The sequence below is a fragment of the Rattus rattus genome, chromosome 2 (genome assembly GCF_011064425.1).
Source record: "Rattus rattus isolate New Zealand chromosome 2, Rrattus_CSIRO_v1, whole genome shotgun sequence".
In the NCBI taxonomy this organism is placed as follows: domain Eukaryota; kingdom Metazoa; phylum Chordata; class Mammalia; order Rodentia; family Muridae; genus Rattus; species Rattus rattus.
This window is the reverse complement of record NC_046155.1, coordinates 208441515-208466555: the sequence shown is the minus strand read 5'-3', so window position 1 is coordinate 208466555 and position 25041 is coordinate 208441515. Positions and strand designations below refer to the sequence as shown.

The following is a 25041-nucleotide window of genomic DNA, read 5'->3' as shown; positions in this document are numbered from 1 at the left end:
AGTTTCAAACTTTTAAAGAGGAGGAGGAGAAAGAGAAAGAAGAGGAAGAAGAAAAAGATGGTGATAAAGAAGAAGAGGAAGAGGGGGGGAGGAGGAGGCGGCAGCAACTACAGTAGGTATATAGTTATCTGTAAAGAACACATTTATAGAAAGGACTTTCTTCCCACCATGGTGTCTCCTCACTGCTGTGGAAAGTGGTTAATTTGTCTCAAGTACTGCAAATTCTTCATCCACAAGCTAAAGGGAAGAATGGAAAGGAGTAAGGGTAAAAACTCCCGAGAAAGCCTGGGCCAAAGCAGCCAGAGGTAGAGGTGCTGCGAGAGAGAGAGAGAGAGAGAGAGAGAGAGAGAGAGAGAGAGAGAGAGAGAGAGAGAGAGAGAGAGAGAGACAGACAGACACTTTTTTTGTCTTGGAGGTAAACTCAAATAGAATGTTGTGGTGAACTGCCGTTGGTTTTGGAAGCAAAGGAAAGTGGGATAATTTCTACAGTCCTGGTTCTGGTTCTAAAACTGAAACAGGAAACTGAGGAAGGAACAAAATTAGGCAGAAGGAAATTGAGCATTCAGTTTTGAACCCGAGTGATGCATTTTAGTGGGAATATTAAAAAGATAACTGGGAAGGTAGGATTGGCTTTCAGAGAGCTGATGTGCTTGTGAAAGATGTGTGGATTATAGTAATATCACAAGAATGGGTGGACTCGGGTGTGTTGGGGGTGGGGAAGAAGGAATGGAGGAGTGGATGAAAGGGGAAAGAAACTGAGAAAGGAAGAAAGACAAGGGTTACGCCTGAGCTCCGACCTTGGTGGTGCTTGGGCAGACCAGACAGCTTGAAAGGAAAGAGAAAGCAGACAGAGGTCAGGGAAGGACTTGGAGCGATGACACAGAAGGCGTGCCCACCCAAGCTGCCATGGGAGAGACTGTTCACAGGGAGTCCTGCTGAGAGAGAGGAGGTCAAAATGAAGATGGGTTGATGTCCACAAAAGGAACAAAAGAAAAGGGCTAAGGAGCTGGATCCTCAGCCCTCGGGAGGAAGAGGCAGGCAGATCTCTGAGTTCAAGGGCAGCCTGGTCTACAGAGTGAGTTCCAGAACAGCCAAGGCTACAAAGGAAAACCAAAATAAATAAACAAATAAGGAGCTTTTGAGTTAGAGAAAACACAGGGATCAGTTGCCTTCCAACACATGATTTCTATCTTTCATAAAAATTTTGGTTCTCTATGTCTAGTGCCCAGGAACACTAGCATTTGGGAAGCTGAGACAGGAGGATTACCTTGAGTTTTCAACCAGCCTGACTACATAGTGAGATCCAAGATATCCTGGACTACATAGTGAGATCTTGTCTAGAAAATAAAACAAAATCAATCACAATTACCAGCAGCACAAAATAGAAAAAGAAAAGGACTTGAGGTAAACAGAAGTAGTGAAAGGATTTAATGATTACTGGAGTTCCGATGCCAAGAGGTTTCATAGTAGCACGCACATAAATAGATTCAGGAGTGAAGTCACAAGATGTTTAGAGGACCTAGGTTGAAAGTCAGCGTGCTTACTTGCCCAGCATGTGTGAGAATCTGCGTGCAGTCCTTAGTACTGTAACAAAAAAAATTCTCAGGTCTGTTTTAATGAGGTATAACCTGTCTGTAGTGCTTAACACATCTTGAGTACCCAGCACTGGGGTTGGGTGACTCACACTTGCTGTTTTATTGAAGCCTCATGTCTTACTTAGGGTTTTATTGCTGTGAAGAGACACTATGTCCATAGTAACTCTTCTAAAGAAACACATTTAATTGGGGCTGGCTTAGAGTTTCAGAGGTTTATCCATTATCATCATGGTAGGGAGCACAGTAGTTCCCAGGCAGACACTATGCTGGAGAAGGAGCTGACTGTGTGCCACACTGGGAATAGCTTTGAGTATAGGAGACCTCAAGACCCTTGACAGTGACACACTTCCTCCAACAAGGCCACACCTACTACAACAAGGCCACACCTCCTAATAATGCCATTCCCTTTGGACCAAGCATTCAAACACATGAGTCTACAGGGCCCTACCTATTCAAACTACCACACCTTATAACAGTTTTGTGAAGTGGGTGTTATAATGAAAAGCATCAGACACATTAGGCAATAGTCTGAGGATAATATCTTGGCCACTGTTACCAAGCTAGGAAGTAAGGTAATTAAATGTCTGACACAATTAGATGTCAGACACAACAGAGTATGTATTTGATTGTATATCAGGAGTCCTGAGTAACCAGCCTCTCCCCTTAAAAATTTGCGTATCTCTTCAAACTTTTTGAAAGTAGCTGAAAGTATTTGGATTTAAAACTGTAGCCGTGTTCAGTACAGCTGGGTAATCATGTGGAGGATGCGGCTAACGGTTTGTGGAACAAACAGAAAGTTCTTATTTGCAGCTGTTCTTATTGAGATATGGATTTTCCCTCACTTTCAACTCTGGGCTAGTCCTGACTTCATTGCTGGTTATAATATGACAAAAGTATTGTATATAATAGTCCTCCCATTTTTGCAGGATATAATTTACGACCCTCAAGATGGTGCCTGAAGTCACAAATAGTAGTGAATCCTATGCACACAGTTTTTACCTATGTGTATACACCCAGGATAAAGCTTAACCCATGCATTAGGCACTGTAAAAGACGGGCAACAAGAAACAGTAATGAAATAGAACAATTTACAGTCATATTCTGCACTGAAATGGTTACTAACAGGCTTGCAGTATATAAAGCAAATGTAGGATGAATAAAGGAATTATTTGTTCTCTGGGCAGGATATAGTCACACAGTGTGAGATTCCACCTTGTTATTTATGCAGTCAGAAGCTAATGATTATTTCTCGAATATCTCACTTATTCTTTTTGTATGTAGTTGGCCAAAGGAAACAAATTTCAGAAAATAAAACCACAAACGAAGGTGTGACTATTGTAACTTTCAAGATCTGCAGTTTGTTTAAGATACGATATTGGCCAGGATGGCCTCAAACTTGCAGAAATACGCTTGTTTTGACCGTTTAAAACCATGATTCTGTAGACAGATCAAGTTATACGATGAGATAAAGAAACCAAGAGAGAAGTTCTTTATATGAAACGTGGAAATGGAGCTTCCTTGGACTGGCCTAAGCCAGTCACTGCCTCAGTGGAATCAAAAAAGTCCCAGGCAATGTTACTAGAAGCAGAACTACCCAAACGAACCCAGTCAAATCCTAATCCAGATAATTTAAAAGAAATAAATTGCATTTAATCACCAGGTTTGGGGTAGTTTATTATGCAAGAAGAAACAATATAAATTTAGTACAGTTGGGGTTAGAGAGATGGTTTGTTGATTAAGAATACATACTGGTTTTGTAGAGAACCTGAGTTCAGTTTCTAGAACCCTTATCAGTTCGTTAATAACCACTTGTAACTCCAGCTCCAGGGTATCCAGTCTGGATACATACACACATGCACATACTCACACATAGGCACACCTGCCCCCCCCCCGCCCCTGCACATAACCATACATAGGCAACCTCCTACACACCATATCACACACACACACACACACACACACACACACACACACACACACACACAGGGAACTCAGAGATCTGCCTGCCTCTGCCTTTTGAGGGATGGGACTAAAACCTTGTGCTAACTATGACTTCTGGCTATGAAAGCGCTTTCAGGAGTTGAGCATTGCATGTCTGAGAACAGCATTTCTAAGCAGAGATGAGTCTTTCTCTACTTCCAAGTCAACTGAGATATGAGCAATCGGTTCCACTACCACAGACAGGAGCTAGTCTGCAAGCTTTCCCTGACATGATTCAGTAGAACCAAACAATCGTCATCAATGATAACACCAAAGCCAAGTAAAAATGGAAAAAGGTACAAAACAGTGAATGCCATCTGTGCGTGCAGGTTATCGGCTAACGTTTCGGCAATGCAGGAGTGTAATCAGGCTGGTTTTAATGTTGGAAACTAGTGTTGGTAACTGCATTCCTGGTTTACTCACCTTTACTTGCAATGGCCTCTGAGGAAGTTTACAGTGAGACAAGCATAGCAGGAGAATAAAAATTAAGAAGACTCAAGGGTCAGCCAATGTCAACAACTGCAAAGTTATCCGTAAAGGTTCGTCAGGTTTATTCACCAAGATTTACCTTTAAATGTGGCTCTGAGTTTCCAGTAATTAGGGCAAACCTAAGGGATCGTTTCATGTTAAATGTGGTTCTCTTCAAAGAAGATCACATCCATCTGACTGTGGAATTCTGAGAGTGTGGTCACCTCTCAGGGTTAACCACAGGAGAGACCTTCTCTTCAAAGGAGATGTTGTTCAGAATGCAAATGGGCCACAACAGAGCCTAATACAAGCCAGTTTTCATTTTTGTGTGGGTTGAGATCTTCTCCTTTCTCTTCTCCCTTAAGGATAGAGTTTCATCACTTCTTATTCTTTTTGTTTCAATAAGTGTTTATTACCAAACCTCCTAGAGGCAGGACCAGAAGGTATATTGATAATTGAAAGAGCAAAAAGATTCTTGTTGTCATACAAATTATAGTTTAGGGGGTACATTAATCACCCTCTTAATTGGGGAGAAGGACATCAATTAAAAAGACAGAGTGGTTCATTGTCTAAGTTAGGGTTTTTTAATTGCTCTGATTTAACACCATAACCAGAAAGTAAGTAGAGGAAGAAAGGGTTATTTATTTGCCTTATATGTTCAGATCAGAGTCCATCACTGGAGGAAGTCAGGACAGGAACTAAAGCAGGGCAGGAACCTGGAGGCAGGAGCTAATGCAGAGGTCATGGAGGGGTGCTGCTGACTGGCTAGCTCAGCCTGGCTTTCTCAGTCTGCTTTCTTATAGAACCCAGGACCACCATCCCAGGCAGGGGCTTGACCCTCCCCTATTGATCACTAATTGAGAAAATACTTTATAGCTGGATCTCATGGAGGCATTTCCTCAAGGGAGGCCTCTTCCTTTCTGATGACTCTAGTTTGTTTCACATTGACACAACCCTCTGTACACTCAGTCCCGGGGATCTGACCTCCATGGGCACCAGGCACACATGTGATGAATTGATACAGATGCAGGCCAAAGAAAAAGTAAGTGGCGGGGCAGTGGTGGCGCACACCTTTAATCTCAGCGCTGTGGGAGCAGAGGCAGGTAGATATCGGAGTTCTAAGTTCAAGGCCAGCCTGGTCTGCAAAGTGAATTCCAGGACATCTAAGGCTACACAGAGAAACCCTGTCTCAAAAACAAACAAACAAACAAACAAACAAACAAACAAACAAAAAACCCCAACAAATAAATATATAAACAAACAAATAAGCAAAAGACTCAATAATAGAGATTATAAAAAGGCAGATGCCAGACAAAAAATTACACAGAGCTATAAAGAGCACAGAGCAGGAGGAGACGTGTAGATTGATGTCACTTTGCAGGTGAGGGTTGGCACAAGTTAGATCAAGGCCATGATTGGACAGTAAAAGAATAAGGCAGGGACAAAATTTTTGCAGGGAAGGAGAGAAGGAGAAAGAGGGAGAATCAAAATGGAGATGGAGAAGGATGACCCGGATCTGTGTGGTCTTGAATTGCCAAGGTAGCTGGGATGGATTTCTGTAGACACATTTATCTTATCTAGGTTGGCGGTTTATATCCTTATCAATTGCTTGTAAGTTTATTGTGTGGATGTATTGCACATTGAGTATTTAACATATAAATCTGGTTGTTGGGTTACAGTTTGTTGAGTCTTAATATTGATATTACCGGATAGCTGGAACCAGAGTTCTCGGCTGGCCAGGGCCGGCCAGGGCAACTAGCAATGGGAGTGGAGAGACTGCTGGGGCGAGATGACAGCTAGGCTAACATGGCGTGGTGCCACACTGGAACCAGCTGCCATTGAGATAAATTAAGGTTAGTTCTTTGGCCCTACGGTGCCAGAACTAACGCCAGGGAGTGACCACCCAGGTCCAAGAGTACCAGGGACCCAGAGTGGAGCCACGGTGAGGCTCAGGGACCAGTCGTGCCTTTTTTAATTATATCACAACAGAGACAGGCTGAGTTTCTGAAGGACTAAAGTTGGGGACAGTAAAGGACACTGAAAATTCATTGCTTATGTCTTTACTCCTAGTACAGCACCTGACAAATTCTGAACTCATGTTGGCTGATGCGAAGAATAACAACAAGAGGAAGAACAAGAAAACTTTAAAGTATTTTTGAAAGGAGAGGAAATTGGAACCTTCCCTCTTGGGTAGGTTCCGAAGCTATCATTTGAGAGGTAGCCCCTTGAGGAAGGGGAACACCAGGATCGTGTATTTCCGGGTCAGGGATGTAGCTTAGCCCTTGGGTAGCACATGGAAGGCCCTGGGTCTGATTCCCTGGACTGTGAACAAAAGGAATGAGAGAAAGACATTTTCATTCCTCCGATTTGTGGAAACAGCAAAATATATATTATCAGAGGTAACCGCAAGGCTATATCATGAAAGAAATTACAGCCTAACATTTCACATCATTGAGATTAGTTCTGAATTCCAAGTGACAGATTCCACAAATTCTCTTTATGCCGATGCCTGCTGATTGGGCGTGGTTCTCTCATCAACGGAAAAAAGGTGCAAGCCCCTTGGAGTCAACACTGGCTAAACAGACAAGCAAATTAGATATGGGTGCCCTGTCAGAGCTGATATCCACAGAACAACAAATGCCTGGTCCCGTTTGTTGCAGCCTAATGTTTAATATTTCAGGTCAAGTGGCTGCCTGGGAAAGCAACATTAGCTCTGGGCTGGCCTGGGATTCTGTCTGTAGACCGGTCGAATCTCAAACATATGAAGCTCTGCCTCCCAGGTACTGAAATTAAAGCTGAGGACCACCACAACAGCAAAATTTCACACCGAGCCCTCCAGTTCCTTTCAATTTTTTCTCCCCTATATGAATACATTCTAAATACAAATCAACAGATTTGATGATTTTGGTATTTCCAGAAACTAAAGGTCTTCCACTTCGGTGCTTCCTGACTTCACTCAGATATTCCTGTTCTATTTCTGTGCAGCCTCCGTCTTATGGTATCGCTTCTGTGACTTCCTTCCCTTGCCTTGTTATAAGCTAATCCTATAGGGAGGGGGAGGAAAGGGGAAGGAGGGAGGGGATGGAGGGAGAGGAGGGAGGGACAGGGAGGAGGGGCAGGGGCGGGAGAGGGAGAGGGAAAGGGAAAGAGCCCAAGTGTTTTCCCAAGCACGCTTGAATGAGTGTCAAACCTAGGAATGGAAAAGAGGCCAAGGTGACCTCAACAGTGGGCTCTTCCCAGGAAAAATGTCCCAGCAAGGCTCTAGAAAGCAATTAGAATAATATTTGACAGCCTATGAGCTATGAAACGGAAGACCTGTTCTCTGCAGCCTTGAGTCCATTCATCCTGTAAATATGTTAAGAGTCATTTTAGAACACTGCGAAGAAATAGGTGTCAAGAGTGGACAAGCTCCGTGCAGTCACAGAAACTGCAGTACCCAGGGCCTTCCCGCCTGATGCTCCTGTGTCCTCCTCCTCCTCCTCCTCCTCCTCCTCCTCCTCCTCCTCCTCCTCCTCCTCCTCCTCCTCCTCCTCCTCCTCCTCCTCCTCCTCCTCCTCTTCCTCCCTCCTCCTCCTTCCTCCACACTCCTCTTTCCTCTCCCCACTCCTCCTCCTGTCACAAGGAATGCTTTAGGAACTTGCCAGCATCATGGGGTGCAGTCTGCCATCAGGCCTGGCCACTTACTGACTACACCTGCTCTCAGGCCCCAAAGCAAGGTCATCCTGTCCTTATTTCAGGAGTGAAAAAAGGCACTGAGGCTCAGGTCTGAGCAGGCTGCTGTCCCCACGGTAGGGAATCTCTAGAGGCACCAAACCTACTGCTTCATCTAAAGCCCTGCTGGGAAACTGATTATCCCGTGAGGTCCTATCAGGCGAACCCCTTGATGCTGCCATGAACGTATCTACGGTCTAACTTTTGGGCTTCTGACTCATATGTTTTTTCATATGCCATACTAAAACGCGCTCTCGTGAGCTATCTCCTTAGCAATCAGTCAATTAGTTTGGCCTACATTACATGATCTCATGTAGGTCATGCTGACCTCCCCGTTGCTGTATAGCTGAGGAAAGACTTGAATCTTCCATCCTCCTCAGTACTGGGGGTTATATGCTCAGCTTAAAAACAAAAAAAGCAAGCGGTGTTGGGGATTTAGCTCAGTGGTAGAGCGCTTGCCTAGCAAGCACAAGGCCCTGGGTTCAGTCCCCAACTCCGAAAAAAAGAAAAAAAAAAAAAAAAAGCAAGCGAATAAAATTTACTTTCTACTTATATGTGTGCGTTTGAGGGTAGGTGTGTGCACGGAAGTGCAGGCAGGCGTCCATCTCCCCCAGAGCTGGAGTTATAGGTGGTTGTGACCCTCCTAATGTGCTTGCTGGGAAAAGAACTTGAACTCTTAGAGAGAGCACTCCATGCACTTAACTGCTGAGCCATCCCTCCAGGCCTCTTATTGTTTTAAATTATACAGGCGATAGGAAAATAAGGTGCCCTGTATAAAGATAGGGCAGAGTGGGCTGGGGTGACGGCTCCCTGGTTCTCAGCCCCAATGTCAGATGGCTCCCAACCAAATGTAACTGTAGCTCAAGGAGGACTTGACGTCTGGCCTCAGTGGGCGCGTGCTCTCAGGTGCACACACCCACGTGCAGGGATGTGGGCACACACAGACAATTAAAATAATAAAATCAAATCTTAAAAAAAAAAATAAATGAAGCAATGCAGGGCTTCAGGCTTCCTACTTTCCCCCCAGGTCTTCTGTCTAAAAGAACAATATTCCATTATCAAGATTGCGGTCGTTTGAGTCTCTTTCTTTCTCTCAATGCTTTGACACTTTGGTCCTTGTATAGAGGAACTGATAGGAAGTACTTCTTTATTTTTTGAGGCAGACTCATCTGTCCCAGACTCACTACTAATGAGGATGACCTTGAGTTATTAGTCTTCCTGCCCTGCTTCCACCTTGCCTCTTCCAAGTCTGACCTTGCAAAGCTCTTTAAAGGGAGCAGCTCATCTTCTCTCCTCCCCGATGTGAGACTCACAGCTACACTGTAGCAGTGTCTGAGGCGCCTGCTGGCCTCCTCTCACAGACTTCCCAGAGCTCTGCAGCATAACACAAGCCTACCTCAGAACTTTCTGGAGTTACAGCGAGACCGAATACCCATTTTGTAGACATAGTTCATCATCATCCACATTCTACAGTACTTAAGGCTAGTGCCCCTCCTCCATCCCACAACACACACACACACACACACACACACACACACACACGTTGCTTAATCCATTAGCCCTGCTCCGCCTTGCTCCAAATTATAAGCTTTAGGGGTTGCTGTGTAAAACAGACTTTGAGTTCAATCATTTCTAAACACTGAGTCTCCTAACACGTAAGGGAATAAGTCTGGTAGTGTAGCTCACTGGTAGGTTAGGGCATTAAGCACGAACCCGAGGTCCTGGCTTCCACCCTGAATGTCAAAATAACTCACTGTAATAATCAGAAAACTATTTTTATGTTTGCGGTGGAAGAATGCATAATGTCAATACTTACGAATGCTGAAGGCGGTAATTTATAATAACATAAAATAAAGAGAAGAATGAACTACAATGTCCGACTTTGTTTCTCCTTAGGGCTGAAGGTCAAATCCAGAGGCTCATTAATTCTTGGCAAGGGTTTTTCTACTGAGCAACCCGTTTCATCTGTCTCTCTCTGTCTTAGTGCGACAGAAAACACTACAGAATAGAAGCTGTGGTGTGAACAACAGAGTCAACAAGGAAACTGATGTCAAATTTCCCTAAGTGGGCGCCATCTACTATGGGGCAGCAATGCTTCGCTTTGAGGCAGGTTTAAGTTATTTTCCAGCTTTACTCTATCTAATCTATAAAAATCTACAAAGCACAAAACTCAGACACCTGAGGTTCCTAAGCCACCCATCTGTTTAAAGAAGGAAGACAGCCAGTGACTTAGAGCGATTCACTCATTCAGTCTTTTGCTCAACACATGTTGATAAACATGTGTTGGTAAACACGTTTTTTGTTTTGTTTTGTTTTTGATAAACACAAGGCCTTAATGCCCTGTAGCATCTTCAGATGAGGAAGCAGGTGGCTGGGCTGTAGGCAGCTGTGGGAGGGAGGCAGGAGACATGAATTTGGGGGTGTGGATGGGGTGGCTAAGTAGCTTTGGCTGGCCAGCTACGTAGACTAGGCTAACCTCCAACTCACAGAGCTCTGACTGCCTCTGCCAGAGATCTGTCAGTGTTGGGACTAAAGGCATGTGCCACCACACCTGACTTTAGCTTCCTCTGAAGAAACTCCGTGGATGCCACTGGAGTCTCTGAGATCAGATTGGTGCTGGAGGAACCAAAGACAGATTTGAGATCCCCTGAAAAGTGTTCCTGCTTACCCTAGGAAGTCACTTGGTAAAAATAGCCTCTCGGTAGGTAGGGGGTGGGACTCTTCGAGGCTCAGTTGCAAGTCCAATGCCATGACTAGACAGATATAAAAGCAATACCAGGTTCTTGCCCATGGCACTATAGGATCTCCTCCTGTTTTACTGTGGAATCTCAACTCTGACCACACCTCTTCCTGGCTCTGGGCCTTACAATGCTTTGCTGGGCTACAAGTGTTTTGCATAGTGCCCGGCCCACACTTAGTGTTAATCAGTTATCGTCTTAGGAGAGCTTTCAGGGTTTCCATTAGGAGATCTTTTTTGTTTTGTTTTGGAGGATCGAGCCTCCAAATAGAACAAAGAAAGGAAGTGATAAGTACACAGACTCCCTTTGTGGGACCAAAGATGTTCTTTATATGCATCATGTGTGCATCATATGTGCCCTTTATGGGACAGCTATTGACTTCACTTCTTAACAGTGCTCGAGATCCACTTAGCAAAGGCCTCTCCTGTGCTCGTCTCCCCTGAGCAGTACTGGAGGAAAGAGAAAGTGTGTGTGTGTGTGTGTGTGTGTGTGTGTGTGTGTGTGTGTGTGTGTGTGGTGTGTGAGCATGTAGTGTGTGTAGTGTGTGTGTGTGTGTGTAGTGTGTGTGTGTGTGTGTGTGTGTGTGTCCTCTTCACTTCTCTATTCACCCGTGAGTCTGATGTCATAGTAAAGTGGGGAGGAACTGGATTTTGGAAAGTGGAACTTGAGTCCAAATCTTGACCTCGTTACTAACCAGCTGCATATGTCTCAGGGCCAAGGAACAACTTTCTCAATCTGGGAAATTGAAATAAGAATAGAACACTCCTTAGGGCTTTTGTTTGTAAGCATTTAACTATGTAGTATGCTCAGAACTCTTGGAATATAGCCCAGCATGTCTGAGGTAGGATAAAGGATGAGGAAAGTCAACCTGGTGTGGTGGCACAAGCTGTGTAGTCCCAGCACCAGCATGTGGGAGGCAGGAACGGGAGGACTTAGGGGCTAATCTGAGCTTCAGTGCGAACCTCATGCCAGCTGCCCATACAGAGTTGAGATGTTGCCTCAGAGAGGGGTGCTGGTGGATGGGGGTGAGGGTGAGGTAAATGCAGGGGTTACCCGTGGGAAAAGAGGGGAAAGAGCTAGCTGAGAATGAATGAGACCTTGGTTCAAGATGATGGGGTAAATCTATAATCCCAGGGCTCAAGACACACGACTGGAAGCACCACTGCAAATATGAGGCGAGCACGGAATGTGGAGTCAGATCCTGGTGTGGGGCTTTCCGTGTGTGTGTGTGTGTGTGTGTGTGTGTGTGTGTGTGTGTGTGTGTGTGTGTGTGTTGGGAGTGGGGTAGGGTTAAGTCAAATCCTCATAAATGAGATTCCTGATCATAATTATAGTCCAAACACAGCCCCCTTGGCTTTCTTGTGCCTTGCTTACATAAGAGCATTTTTATCCTGTAAGTCTGTGTTTATCACATGAGTCTGTAAACTGCAAATCATGTTAAAAACGGCCTCATACTTTCATCCACTAAAGAGACATTTTCCAGGTAAAAATAAGGAACCCCGACTTTTTTTTTTTTTACTTGATTCTCTAAGCCCTTTGAACAATGCAACTTCAGAAGCTACCAAAATAGTTTCCATAGCTGTGGCTCGTTCACTTAAATTGGGCTCTTTCTCTTGAAAGCCCCAAGCGCCCAGATGTGTGCCTCCCCTAAGTACCTTTCCTCCCTTCACATCCGAGTTTAAATCTGTATCAATTTTGTTTCCTTTGCTTGTTTTCTGAGAGATGGTCTGTGTAACCCAAACTGTCCTTATCTCCCGATTCTCTCACTGCCACAGACCATGCCCTATAAAACCTCTCTCTCTTTCTCTCTTTCTCCCCCTCTCTCCTTCCCTCCCTCCTTCCTTCTTCCTCCTCTTCTGTTTTGGGAGACAGAGTCTACTTTGTAGTCTTGCCTGGCCTTAGACTCTATGTGGAACATGCTGGCCTCCCACTCACGGAGATGCCAAAGGTATGCACTATCAAGCTCTCCGGTGGCTTTTTTCTTAGGAAACTCCAGTCTCTGGCCATAACTTTGAAGGTGCCCAGTCTCGTCTAAGTGAGGGTTACGCAGCTGGTTAGCATCTTGATAGCAGAAACTCAAACTTTCTCTAGCCGTGGTGACTCACCACCTCATTGCTCTCAGCACTTGAAAAGCTGTGGTAAGAGGTTTGAGGCCAGTCTGGGCTACACACTGATTCCCAGCTCATCCCAGGGCCACAAAATGAGGTCTTGTCTTAACAAGCCAATGAACAAATAAAGCGACAAAGCCAATTCTTCAACTTCACTTCGTACCAGTTTATCACAAAATTACTCTTTGCTGTGTTGTCAAGAATCTGGGTCTCACCCGAGTCGAGTCGGGCCTTGGAACAGATCTCCTCAAGCTACTTTGGAAAAGGATTCCACCCAGCGTGTTCTGCTGCTTCCTGACAGATCACTGTCATAGAAGTGACAGCTTTTGTAAAAGCTATTGTTACTACAAAACAATAGAAGGGATTGCTCACATCCATGTAACATAAAACACTGGGTCAAGACATAAGCTTCTTGTCAAAGTCTGGAAGTGATTCCATGAAAACAGAACAGTAGAACAAGAGGGCCTGTCCCTACTACCCTGTCAAAAAGGAAATGAGTGAGACAGGACTGGGTTTAATGAAGAAGAAATCATTCTAGGTCTGCAAGGAAACCCTTTGAATGGGAAGCTAGTTTAACCCCATTCTAATCCTAGTAGTTAGTTAATATCCTCATAATTGGTTTTCTCACCCTGGATTCAGGGAGGTCTGGGAAAGGGTACCCGGAGGGGTGTTCTCCCCTCACCTGCTTTCCTTGGTGTGCACATGCACTCGTGTGTGTGTGTGTGTGTGTGTGTGTGTGTGTGTGTGTGTGTGTGTTTCTCTGAGGCAGGGTCTTTCTATGTTGGGCTATATGGCAATTCTACCACTTTTGGCTTCCGGAATACTGGGAGTATAGCTTCTGGCTCCTGGCTCCAAATCTGAAATTCTATCAGCCAAATGCCTTTGCAATTTGATAAACAGTAATAACTGCAGCACGGCTGCTCTCAGGTTTCGCTCACATACTTGGTGTATTTCCACTAAGGATTATCAAATTCAAGGCAATATCATTTGTTTGTGTTTTCTGGGTCGTTCTGGAGGAATCCAAGTCAGGGCGGAATCTTTAAAGCCTTGGATAACTTTTATCAGAATTGATATAGCCTACAGCTCTCGGATTTTCACATAAAAACCGAAAAGGAGATCTTCTTCCATTCATCTTAATTGGATTTTGTAGGCTCTCAGAATAAAATACGACCTGTGTACATCTAGCGTTGATTGGTCCCTAACACACAGAGTGAAAGTCTGACCTAGTTTAGCTTAGCCACTGTCAGCTAGGTGAAATTAAGCTGATGTAGTCAAGGTTTTAAAACACCGGAGTGAAAGCTATTCGTCCAGAAGACTGTGGAGGACGCACCAGATAGAGCTCTTTTCAGATGCTGCTCCTCCTCCGACCAGTGCAGCTGTCTCCGGTGACCGTTGCTACTGAGGGAAGGCTTGAGAGCTATGAGAAGTTTGCCTCCCGGGACTGGGCTTTGGACACTGGGTAGAGACACACTTATTTCACATAGGGGCGGAGGAGAGTCTGATATGACACAAAGAAAAGAAGAGGAGAGGGGGATGATATGAGATTAAAAAAAAATATCAGACTTGGAACTGGGCACGATGGTACCCCCTCCCTGTACAATCAGCATTTAAGAGGTAGAGTCAAGAGGGCAGAGTTTGGGGCCAGCCTGGACTCAGAAACTGCAACATGACCCACACTTGATCTTGGACAAACAAGTTACACATTTTAGCTTTAATACTTTTAGTGTCTGTGACCTTGGGCAATTAACTGTTCAATCTCTCTACGTCACACTTTGCACAGTTAATCATTTTTCTTCTGTTGGGTCGCTATGAGGATTAATGAAGTGATCTGCAAAAAGCACTTGGTCCACAGTCAGAACTAACATGGCTACCGGTAGGTAACCCCCTGGGGGTGGGGGGTGGAGGGCACATTAGCTATATTCCCTTCTGGCTGCTCACTGGATTCCTTCTGGATGGCTGAGAGATGGAGGTAGGAAGTAGCCTTTTAGCCTTTTGCAATCAAAAATTTGGTTCAGGACTCAGTTTCCTCTTTAGTGAGTGTGTGTGCACTAGCACACCCCCACCCCAGAACCCGGTCCTGTTCATAGCTCAATGTGGGCTTCAGACAAAGGTTTACTTTGTAGGGCTCTGAAGCCGAGCTGAAACTAAGATATGCAGAAATGTGTGGAGCATAAGGAAATGGGCTATTCTTGGCCCCAAACAAAGACTTTATAGAATGTGAATTTGTATGTAAGGCACATGGAGAAGTTCAGCTACGTATCAGCGCCCATATGACAACAGTTATTTCTGAGGAGGGAAGGAATAGTTCCAGAAAAGGTGGGCTGAACATCTCTACTACCTTCAAATTTTACACACTTATGTCCTTATTACCCGTGCAATAACAACAATAATACATTTAAAGCCATGTGTGCTGAGGCACCTGTGATCCCAACACCTAGGAGTTAGAGGGCCTTGAGGATCAGGAGTTCAAGGTCATCCTCAGCTATGTATATGAGTTATTGGAAGCTAATCTGGGTTAGAAGAAAGAGACCCTGTCTCAAATCAATCAAACAAAACCACCCAAACTAGAAAAGGCAAAGGCAAGGTCATAGTCCAAGCAGTGAGCATTTAGAATACAGGATAAATCGGATGTGTAATAAAACAAACTAGACAGGAATCAAATAATGTCTGCCCAGGGCTGTCAGTGATGTGACGCATGTCACATTCTACTGGGCTCACTGTCCTTGAGGGGTGGGGGTGGGGTGGGGCAGGGAAATGTCAGACCCAATCTCCAGCAGACTGAGACCAGTGAAACCACCTCCTGGACCTCATGGTGTAAATCTTTTTCTCTCTGCAGTTTTTGGGAAGACATCTGTCTCTTGTCTCACTCTTTCCGAAATCCAAGGTCTGTGCAAACACTGGCTGAAGCGTACTGGTAAATTATGCTCATGAGTAAAATGCAACCAGATGTCAAACCAGGATTTCTAGTAGTACATTTTGATGGCAAAGGAAATAAGAAACCAGTATAATAAATGAATGAATAGATATAAATAAATAAATAAATAAATAAATAAATAAATAAATAAATAAATAGATAGATAGTATGTAACTGACACTTGGTTGACTGACAATACTCAGCTGAAAGGGTTCACTCTTTGAAAGACTGTTCACTCTTTGGGGGTAGGGGATGGAGGAGTAACTTGCATGTTCGAGGCCCAGCACTGTAAAACAAAACACCCTCCACAGCATCAAATAAATTAATTAAGATACGCATGATGTCATAAGCCTAAGTCTATAGTTCCAATATTCAAGAAACTAAGGCAGGAGGATGGCATTCAAGACAGCCTGGTCAATGTAGCTAGAAAAAAACCCAGCAAACTTTGGCTAGTGAGTTAGAAGGAAGTAAAGAATTTAAGGACTGATATAAAAGGGTCCTCCCCTTGGAAAGGCATCTTTTGACTACAGAGGAGACCTAAGTAATGCCCTGAAGATCGATGGAGAAGCTGGGCTGACTGGCTTTTATATAGGTTGCAGACTCTACTGGGGCGAGACCTCAGCTGACACTGGCTGCAGGAGTTAGCGTTCGTTCGTTACTCAGATTCAATGCATATCATTCGCATTTGGCCATGGACTTTGGGAGTTCTAAACCGGAATGTGAGAGAGCCGTTGCTGGCACTTGCAGGCTGCTGGTTTGCAGACCTGCCTTTCTGGCTTGACCCTTCAGGGCAAGGAGGCAGTCCAGCCCAGCCTGTGATTCATTACCTTCTGTTGCCATTTCAGACAGGCACACGCGGAAAGGCCTGAATGAAGGAAAGAGTGAATGAATGGAAAGAAGCATCCGGATAGAACCGCCCTGGGCACTAAATAGGACAGGACAACTGAGGGCTGGAGGAGCCTCCTATTGCTTAAGAAACACTCCCCATAAGAATGTCAGTCATCAGTCTTCCAATAACCATTCAGTTCTTACCCCCACCCCCCACTCATGTGTAAATTTGCAGAACCACAGACCTCCAGTATGGCCATTGAGGTGAATTGAGTTTATCTGTGATAGAGAAAGGTCTATACATTTAAAGCCCCATGACATTACTAACACTTTGCATGAAAAAAAAAAATAAGGAATTTAAACAAATGTATACAGCAAATCTACAGGGCAGCAGAAACCCACAATTATAGTTCGGGCTATAAAACAGGCTATATCCTGTTCCTTTTGGTGAGGGCACATGCCTTAAGCAAAATTGAGGCAACTTGAAATAGAGGGTTTGAGATGTTAGGAGTCCATCATTTCTGTCAAAGGTCACTCTGGTCCTTTCCTATTTATACCAAAGATAGAGATATTGGCAGAATGAATTTGAGGAGTCAAAGCTGCTGCTAACAATTGAAGATGAAAACGCAGCCCCCGAGAAGGAGAAAAGGTGTGGCAAAGTTGAACCCTTCCAAGATAAGAGCGACAAAGCGACTTAATTAGCCCAGACTAAATTGCTTGCTATTAACTGCACTCGCGGGCCAGCTCTCTTTGAAACTGCCCTGTAATCCTGGCCATGGCTTTGATTGAGAAATCTCAGTTCCCATCTTAAAGCCATTTGAAGACATCTCAGCCCAACCCCCTCCTTCCAAGGCAACTCCTCCGAGCCTCCTCCTTTCCATCAGCGTCCCCCCTACCTACCCCCCAACAAATCTGAATCTCCGCGGGGCCAGCGCTCACCTTGACCACTGACACCAGAAGCTCTGCTTTCACGAAGGGCTCAGTAACAATCCCCGAGGCTTACCCTAGGCGAGCCTCCAAAAGCATTTGAGAGAAGCATAGAAAACAAAAGCAACGACCACAACCTGTGCTTACCCGCTTCTTAAAAAATTGGAACGCTGAGCATTTCTTGACCGGGAATCCATTCATGTCTTTGTTCACCATCTTCCAGAGAAGGGACTTAACAGTTAGAGATCCAGGGTGGCACCGGCTTGGTTACTGCATCTGTATCCGATTCGCCTTCCTGGAGACGGTGAATGAAGACCAAACGGGATGGTGAGGCTAACGGGGCTCAGTTTTTCACTCGCTCATTCTGCTGCGGCAGCTACTGCAGTAACTCGCCCCACTTTCAGAGGCCACCGGCTGTGGCTTTTCTCTTTCCATCATTGCTTTGAAACGTAAGCATCACCGCAACAGGACCCAGGGGCCGGATGGCGGGATACAGCAAATCTAGCCAGAAGATGCTCTGGCGGGCGCTTAGGCGGGAGCAGGGGACCGTCCCCGCCCCCAGCTACCTAGCTGCTCCGGGGCTGTGCGGGGAGCTAGCGACTCGCTGGGCTCCAGGTGATGCGCTTCTGGAGGCTGCTGGCGGAGAGCTGTTTTTGATTGTGTAGGTTCCAGTGGGAGCTGTAGTTAAGCAGCTAGGGGAAGGAGTAAGAAAGAGCTGAAGCCGGAGGGAGGGAGGGAGGAAGGGGGAGAGAGCGTTCTCAGAAAGGCAAATGGAAAGAGAAAGCAAGGCAGGAAGGAGCAAGGATGCATGCATGCATATGTGAGTGGGAACAGGAGACAGGGACAGCACAGGAGGGCAGCTGACTCCCTTGGGAGGGCCATTTGAATTTTTTTTGTTTGTTTGTTTGTTTTGTTTTTTTGCTAAGACTGTGGCAACCAGAGTTTCCTGTAAAATGCAGACCTAATAATGTAATTCTCAATGAAGTTCTTCAGATTCCGGTTCTGATACCAAACCTCACAAACAAAACAAAACAAAACAAAACAAAACAAAACAAAACAAGACAAAGCACAGTCATCAAACGTGTTCCTGCCCCACGCAAACCTTGAGAAATAAAATAACCAGCCCGCGCAGGTGTAACAGTGGATGGTCTCTTACTCCGTAGGGTCTTCCCTGATGCCCTTCCTTCCGCTGTGATAGAAGGAACAACTGGGAAGGTAGGTGTGCCCTTTTCAACAAAGACGCTGGCAATAAGAGAAAATCATTGAACAGAAACAACGGGTGCAAAACAGACAGGCAGAACCTCGCCCAGACCTTCGCCAAAAATTCTTGCTGAATCCATTCAATGCAAAGGAAGTCACAGTAAGCAAGGACATGTCTTTTTTCATGCCCCGACTTCGCCCTGAACATAGTGAATTCATTTGACAAAAACATTTAATTATGTGTAGCTCGTTTCCACTTATGCCCTTTGATGTTGATATTTTATTAGTTTTGGGTTTTTTTTTTTTTAATAGTGTTTGCAGCAAATGGGGTTGACTTTGGGTTGGGCACTCCCTGTGAGTGTGTGGCTTTGCATCAGCCACTTCCCGGTGTCCTTTGGATGCTGCCTGGTCTATGAGATAGACAAACATTCATTCATTCATTCATTCATTCATTCATTCACTCGTTTGCCGTCTCATTCCATTCAAGTACAGCATTCAAATCCAAGTGCAGCAATTGCTATCTGGTAGGAAACACATTGAACTGTCCTTAAAAATAATTGTTGACGTAGTGCTTGCATGAAACCGTGGGTTCGACTCTCGGTACCACAAGAAACAGACATTGTGGCAACATGGGATTAGAACCCTAGTAGCCGGGAGGTAGAAGGAGGAGGATCAGAAATTCAAGCACATCCTCAGATAGTTTGAGGCTAGACTAGAAATTCAAGAGATCCTGGGCCAAAACCAATCCCAAAACAGAACAATATCAACAAAACCCAAATTGTTACACCATGTATTTGGCAGTCTCTGAGGAGAAGGGAAGGAGGTGCTTGGGTTCTGTAGTGTGTATGAGCGACTATGAGATGATAGATTAAGTTGTCCAACACACAAGGATATGTTATGTAATCTACAGCATCAGTAGGCTGTGGTTTTCCTAAAGGAACCATCTACAAACACCAGAGAAACTCAGAGGGAATTATTCTAAGATGAAAGAAATGTTCCCCATTGGGGTTATAGTAATGACTACAGTAAGAACCAAATTTCATCATGAGAAGAAAAAAAATGTTTTGCACAGTAAAACTATTCCTCAGTAAGTCTCATTAGAAAACAGTGGTGACTGTACAACCTCTTTCCTGTCCCTTTCTTCCCCACGAAATGTTTTAACAGACATTTATTGAATGTGGGTGATATATATGTAGGAGGGGCTTTCTAAATAACCCAGGAAAGAGGGATTCTGGGGCCCTCAATTGGGTTTCCTGATGTTCTACCACACAGACTTGTTTTAGGCAGACTCTGTGGACCAGGGGTGAAGAGGAATGTCTCACAGAGTCTATAAGGGGAGGAGGTGAAGACAAAACTAAAGACTAGCTCACCCTTCCTGTCCCCCGAAAGCCACCTCCAGATGCTAATATAGTAAGCTAGCCCACACTGCACTTCACACAAGACCCATGAGTGCAATGATGCAGGCTTTGGATCTCAGGAGACATGCACATGTCATTGTTTGAATGAGAATGGATTTCAGAAGCTCATATAACTGCCTGCTTATTCCCTGGTTGGTGAGCTATTTGGAAAGGATTAGATGTGGCCTTGTTGGAGCAGGTGTGTCACTGGGAGTGGCCTTTGAGGTTTCAAAAACCCAGGCCCAGTCTCTCTCTCTCTCTCTCTCTCTCTGTCTGTCTCTGTCTCTCTCTGTCTCTGTCTCTCTCTGTCTCTGTCTCTCTGTCTGTCTCTGTCTCTGTCTCTTCCTGTCTCTCTGTCTCTGTCTCTCTGTCTGTCTCTGTCTGTCTCTGTCTCTCTGTCTGTCTCTGTCTCTGTCTGTCTCTGTCTCTCTCTGTCTCTGCCTGTCTCTCTGTCTCTGTCTCTCTCTGTCTCTCTGTCTCTGTCTCTCTGTCTCTCTGTCTCTGTCTCTCTGTCTCTGTCTCTGTCTCTCTCTGTCTCTCTGTCTCTCTGTCTCTCTCTCTCTCTCTCTCTCTCTCTCTCTCTCTCTCTCTCTCTCTCTCTGCAGCTTTCAGGTCAGGATGTAAAGCTCTCAGTTACTTCCTCAGCACCTCACCTGCCGCCTGGCACACCCCCTGCTATGACGATCAACTCTCAGAAACCATGAGCAAGCCCCCCAATGAAATGTTTCTTGGTCATGGTGTCTCTTCCCGGTAACAGAACGTGACTGAGACAGCATGTATACGTGTACATAAACATTCGATCCACTCTCATTTGTAGGCGACAGGATGGGAAGAAAAGGCAGGTGCCGGCTGAAGAAGCTTTTGATGAAGGAATGATGCTAGTGATAGCCTGGGAGGGTAAGAGGAGGTCAGTCAGACAGAGAAGTTACAATGGTTCTGAGCAGGCAGAGGAACCCATCATTTAGGGCCATAGTTTGGCCATTACAACAACAATAAAGTGTTTTAACTACACACTTAGCTCTCCCTGGAGAGCAAGGTCTCCCTTTTCTTTTGAACTTTCCTTGTGGTCAAAAAGAAGCCATTAGGCTGTGAGGGTGTGTATATGCTCGGCCCAGGGAGTGGCACTATTAGAAGTCTTGGCCCCATTGGGGTAGGTGTGTCACTGCGGGTGTGGGTTTTAAGACCCTCATCCTAGCTGCCTGGAAGCCAGTATTCTGCTAGCTATCAGATGAAGATGTAGAACTCTCAACTCCTGCATCATGCCTGCCTGGATGCTGCCATGTTCCTGCCTTGATGATAATGAACTGAACCTCTGAACCTGTAAGCCAGCCCCAATTAACTGTTGTCCTTATAAGAGTTGCCTTGGTCATGGTGTCTGTTCACAGCAGTAAAACCCTAAGAAACACATAGGCCCACTACCACCTCTATTTACCAAGTGTCTGTCTTGGTAGCCTCAATGCAAATGCTTTAAAAAGAAGCACAGGATCGTTCTTGTTTATGTATATATTTATGAATCTCTTTGCTATTTCTTGCAGTGTTGGAGACTGGATGTGATGCTTCATGCTATATTTGCCTCCTCCTTCTCTCTCTCTCTCTCTCTCTCTCTCTCTCTCTCTCTCTCTCTCTCTCTCTCTTTCAGGCAGCGTCTCACTAGGTTGTCTCTGGCCTGTGACTTGTTCTGTAATCCAGGAATTAGATCTTCCTGTCTCAGCCTTCTAGACTGCTGGAATTCATGACTGTAATACCAGACCTGGGTGATTTTTGCTTTTTGTTTTTAAAGCAGTGATGATGTCATCCTGGCTCTTTGTACATTCTGAGGGTAGGGCTGACAACATGGCTTCCCTCGGGACAGGCCAGTTGGACCATTGCTTGAGGCTTAAGGGCACAGGGTTCTGTGGGGGATGTATTTTCTTATTTATTTATTTATTTATTTATTTATTTATTTATTTATTTATTTATTGTCTGTGTGTGTATGACTGCACTACCAGGCCTGGGTGCTTTTTGCTTTTTGTTTTTAAAGCAGTGATGATGTCATCCTGGCTCTTTGTACATTCTGAGGGTAGGGCTGACAACATGGCTTCCCTCGGGACAGGCCAGTTGGACCATTGCTTGAGGCTTAAGGGCACAGGGTTCTGGGGGGGGTTATTTATTTATTTATTTAATGTGTGTGTATGTCTGTATGTGTGTGTGTATGTGTGTGTGCGTGTATGTGTGTGTCTGTGTGTGCACGTGCATAAGTATCTGAGGAAGCCAGAAAATGTTGTTGTTTCCCCAGGAGCTAGAGTTACGGACAGTTGTGAGCCACCCTGTATGGACACTGGGAATCGAACTTAGGTTCTTTGAAGTGCTCTCAACCATTGAGGCATTGGGCCATTCCCTCTTTCTTTCCTTTTCTTTAATTTTCTTTTTCCCTTCCTTCCTTCCTCCCTTTTTTCCTTCTCAAAACAGAACATACCTGAGAAATAGCCAAGAGGCCCCAGGAAGGAAATACCCCCAATTATTTCTTACATCGAAATAATCCTTGTTTTCATTAAATGAATGACTTAACTTCCCCCTTTTTATCACTAAATATCACTTGTTCAGTTCTGTGGTCTTGACACACAGTGGAAGCAGCTGGGTGCAGTAGGCACTGGCTTTTCAAACCAATTCAGTAGGAAGACAAACACGCTGGGCCTGGCACTGGGCTCTTTGGGGGAATCATTAGATCCCTCTGAGCATGTGTGATGGTTGACAGCTCCAGTCACATCCTCTGTGCTGTGCTCTGGTAACAGTCGCTGGCCCACCTTTCCCCTCTTATCTCCTTAGTCCTCACGATACTGTTTTCCTTCCTTTCTAATTGAATGTCTAATTTGTAGCCTCTAATTGTTACAAAGAATACCTGAAGCTTTGTTTGATCCCTTTGCCCCTCCCTTTGTGTGGTGTCTGCCCGTACACACAGGGATGGGAGACATCAGATGTATTTCCTCTATCATTTTTTTTTACCTTATTTTTAATTTTAAAATACTTTCTTTGACCATTTTGTGCATATCTATAATGAATTTGGTTATATCCAACCCAATTCTCTCTATCACTACTCTAGACGCCACCAACAGGTACCTTGTCCATCTTTGTTTCTGTCCATGTTATTATTGTTGTCTTTGTTTTATGATTATTATTCTAAGATAGCTCTCACTCTGTAGCCTTGGCTAGCCTGGAACTTGATGTGTAGACAAAGAGATCTCCCAAGGTCTAGGATTTCATGTGTGCTCCCAAACCTGGCTTCTCCGCTGTAATTTTGACGCAGAGCATTTACCTGTAGTGACTGGTTTTGTTTGTCAACTTGACACAAGTCAGAGCCATCAGAGAGGAAGCAGTCTCGGTTGAGGAAAAGCCCCCATGAGATCCAGCTGTAAGGCATTTTCTCAATTAGCGATCAAGGGGGAGAGACCAACCTACAGTGGGTGATGCCATTCCTGGGCTGATGGTCTTAGGTTCTTTGAGAAGGCAGGCCGAGCAAGCCATGTGAAGCAAGCAAGTAAGCAGCATCCCTCCGTGGTTTCTGCATCATCCCCTGATTCCAGGATCCTGCCCTGTGTGAGTTCCTGTCCTTAACTGCCTTCAGTAAGGAGCAGCAATGTGGAAGTGTAAGCCTAATAAACCCTCCCAACTTGTCTTTTGGTCATGATGTTTCCTTGCAACAATAGAAACCTTAAGACAGTCTCCTACTGAATCCAAAGCTCATCAATTAGCTAGACTGGCTAGGCAGAGAGCCCATCCCTCATCCTCCTGTGTCTGACTCTCCAGTCCTGAGATTACCCACACTGAAAACCCAGCCAGTGGTGTTTGAATTTATTTATTTTATATTTTGAGACAGGGTCTCACTAGGTAACTCTGGCTAGCCCAGGACTTACTATGTAGAATAGGCTATCTTGAGAGTAGGACCAATCCTCCTGACTCTGCTTCCCAAGTGCTGGGCCCACTGGTATGAGCCACTGTGACTGAATCCTTATCTAATATATATACACACATAAATACACACACACACACACACACACACACACACACACACACACACACACACACACACATATATATATATATATATATATATATATATATGTATATCCAGAGAAGATATGGGTTTTGCCAGATCAACAAATAGATTTGGCTTTCATTTATTCCTATTGCTCACAACATTTTCAGGTGGAATCAAAAATGTCCCTCAGTTGAGGTAGAGCTGTACTTGCTGGCTGATCCACACCGCACCCTCTCCCCAGTTCCATTCCTTGCTTCTTACCTGGCTTGATCCTCCCTGACACAGGCACCCGCATGCACCTCTCTGCTTTCACTCTCTTCGGTTCTTTCTCCCTGATAAAGTGGTGCCAAGTACGTTCATGACGTAGCGTCTTCTGTCACAAAGGCATAATAAAACCCTGTCTTTCTTGTGACAATATGTAACCCAAGGGACAAGTCAGTTCGTTAGGAATTGCTCATTTGAATATCTGTGATAACTCGCTTGACAACTAAAATGATGAGTTTTATAGCTTTTCAAGACTTTATATTCCTGCGGTTATTTTACCCCCTTGTTTAAACCATTCAAAGGATTTAGAACCTGCAAAGATTGTTTCTTTGAAAGAAAACCTGTTTGGGGAGGCTCCATTTGGATCTGACCCTCCTTGTTACAACAATCTCTGTCTCCCCGGACAATTGCAGGAAGACTTTGCCAATGTGTGAATCTCATCAGTAGAGACCTGGGAAACATCACTGGCATGCGCTCCTCCTCAGAAACACCGCGCATGTGCGTATTTGGTGAGAATGGTAGAATAGGGTAGCAAGGCACCCTGGGAAGGTCATTATCATTTATGAATGGGATGGCCTTTGATTTCAAGAAATGAAATAGAAATTACAAATGGTAATGGATTTTTATAGCCTTTTAATAAGATGCTTTTACAAGACTGGTAATTGTGCTTCTCTATTTGCTTTCAACGGCCACCCTTTGAGATCGAATTCAAATGACCTCTTGGCTGATTGGGCAGAAGGTAACATTTTCAACTTGACTTGTACAAAGGTGTACAATTAGCTATTTTCCCATGTTCAGCATAAATGAACCATGGCGTGACACGGCTGCTGTGTGGGAGATAGAATAGTCTGTTGTGATGTGTACTGAGTAACAGGCACCAAAGGGTAAGGAGAAAT

The 25041-nt window shown here is 44.7% G+C and overlaps 1 protein-coding gene across 1 annotated transcript in view; it reads right to left on the bottom strand.

The window, feature by feature from the left end:
* Sgk1 (serum/glucocorticoid regulated kinase 1) overlaps nt 1–17922 on the bottom strand; it is a 124327-nt gene extending 106405 nt beyond the window's left edge. Inside the window, exon 1 of the mRNA XM_032894876.1 lies at nt 17417–17922. Coding sequence (XP_032750767.1) covers nt 17417–17485 — 69 coding nt within the window. The 5' untranslated portion in view covers nt 17486–17922. The remainder of the gene's footprint in view (nt 1–17416) is intronic.
* Between the last annotated feature and the right edge of the window lie 7119 nt (nt 17923–25041).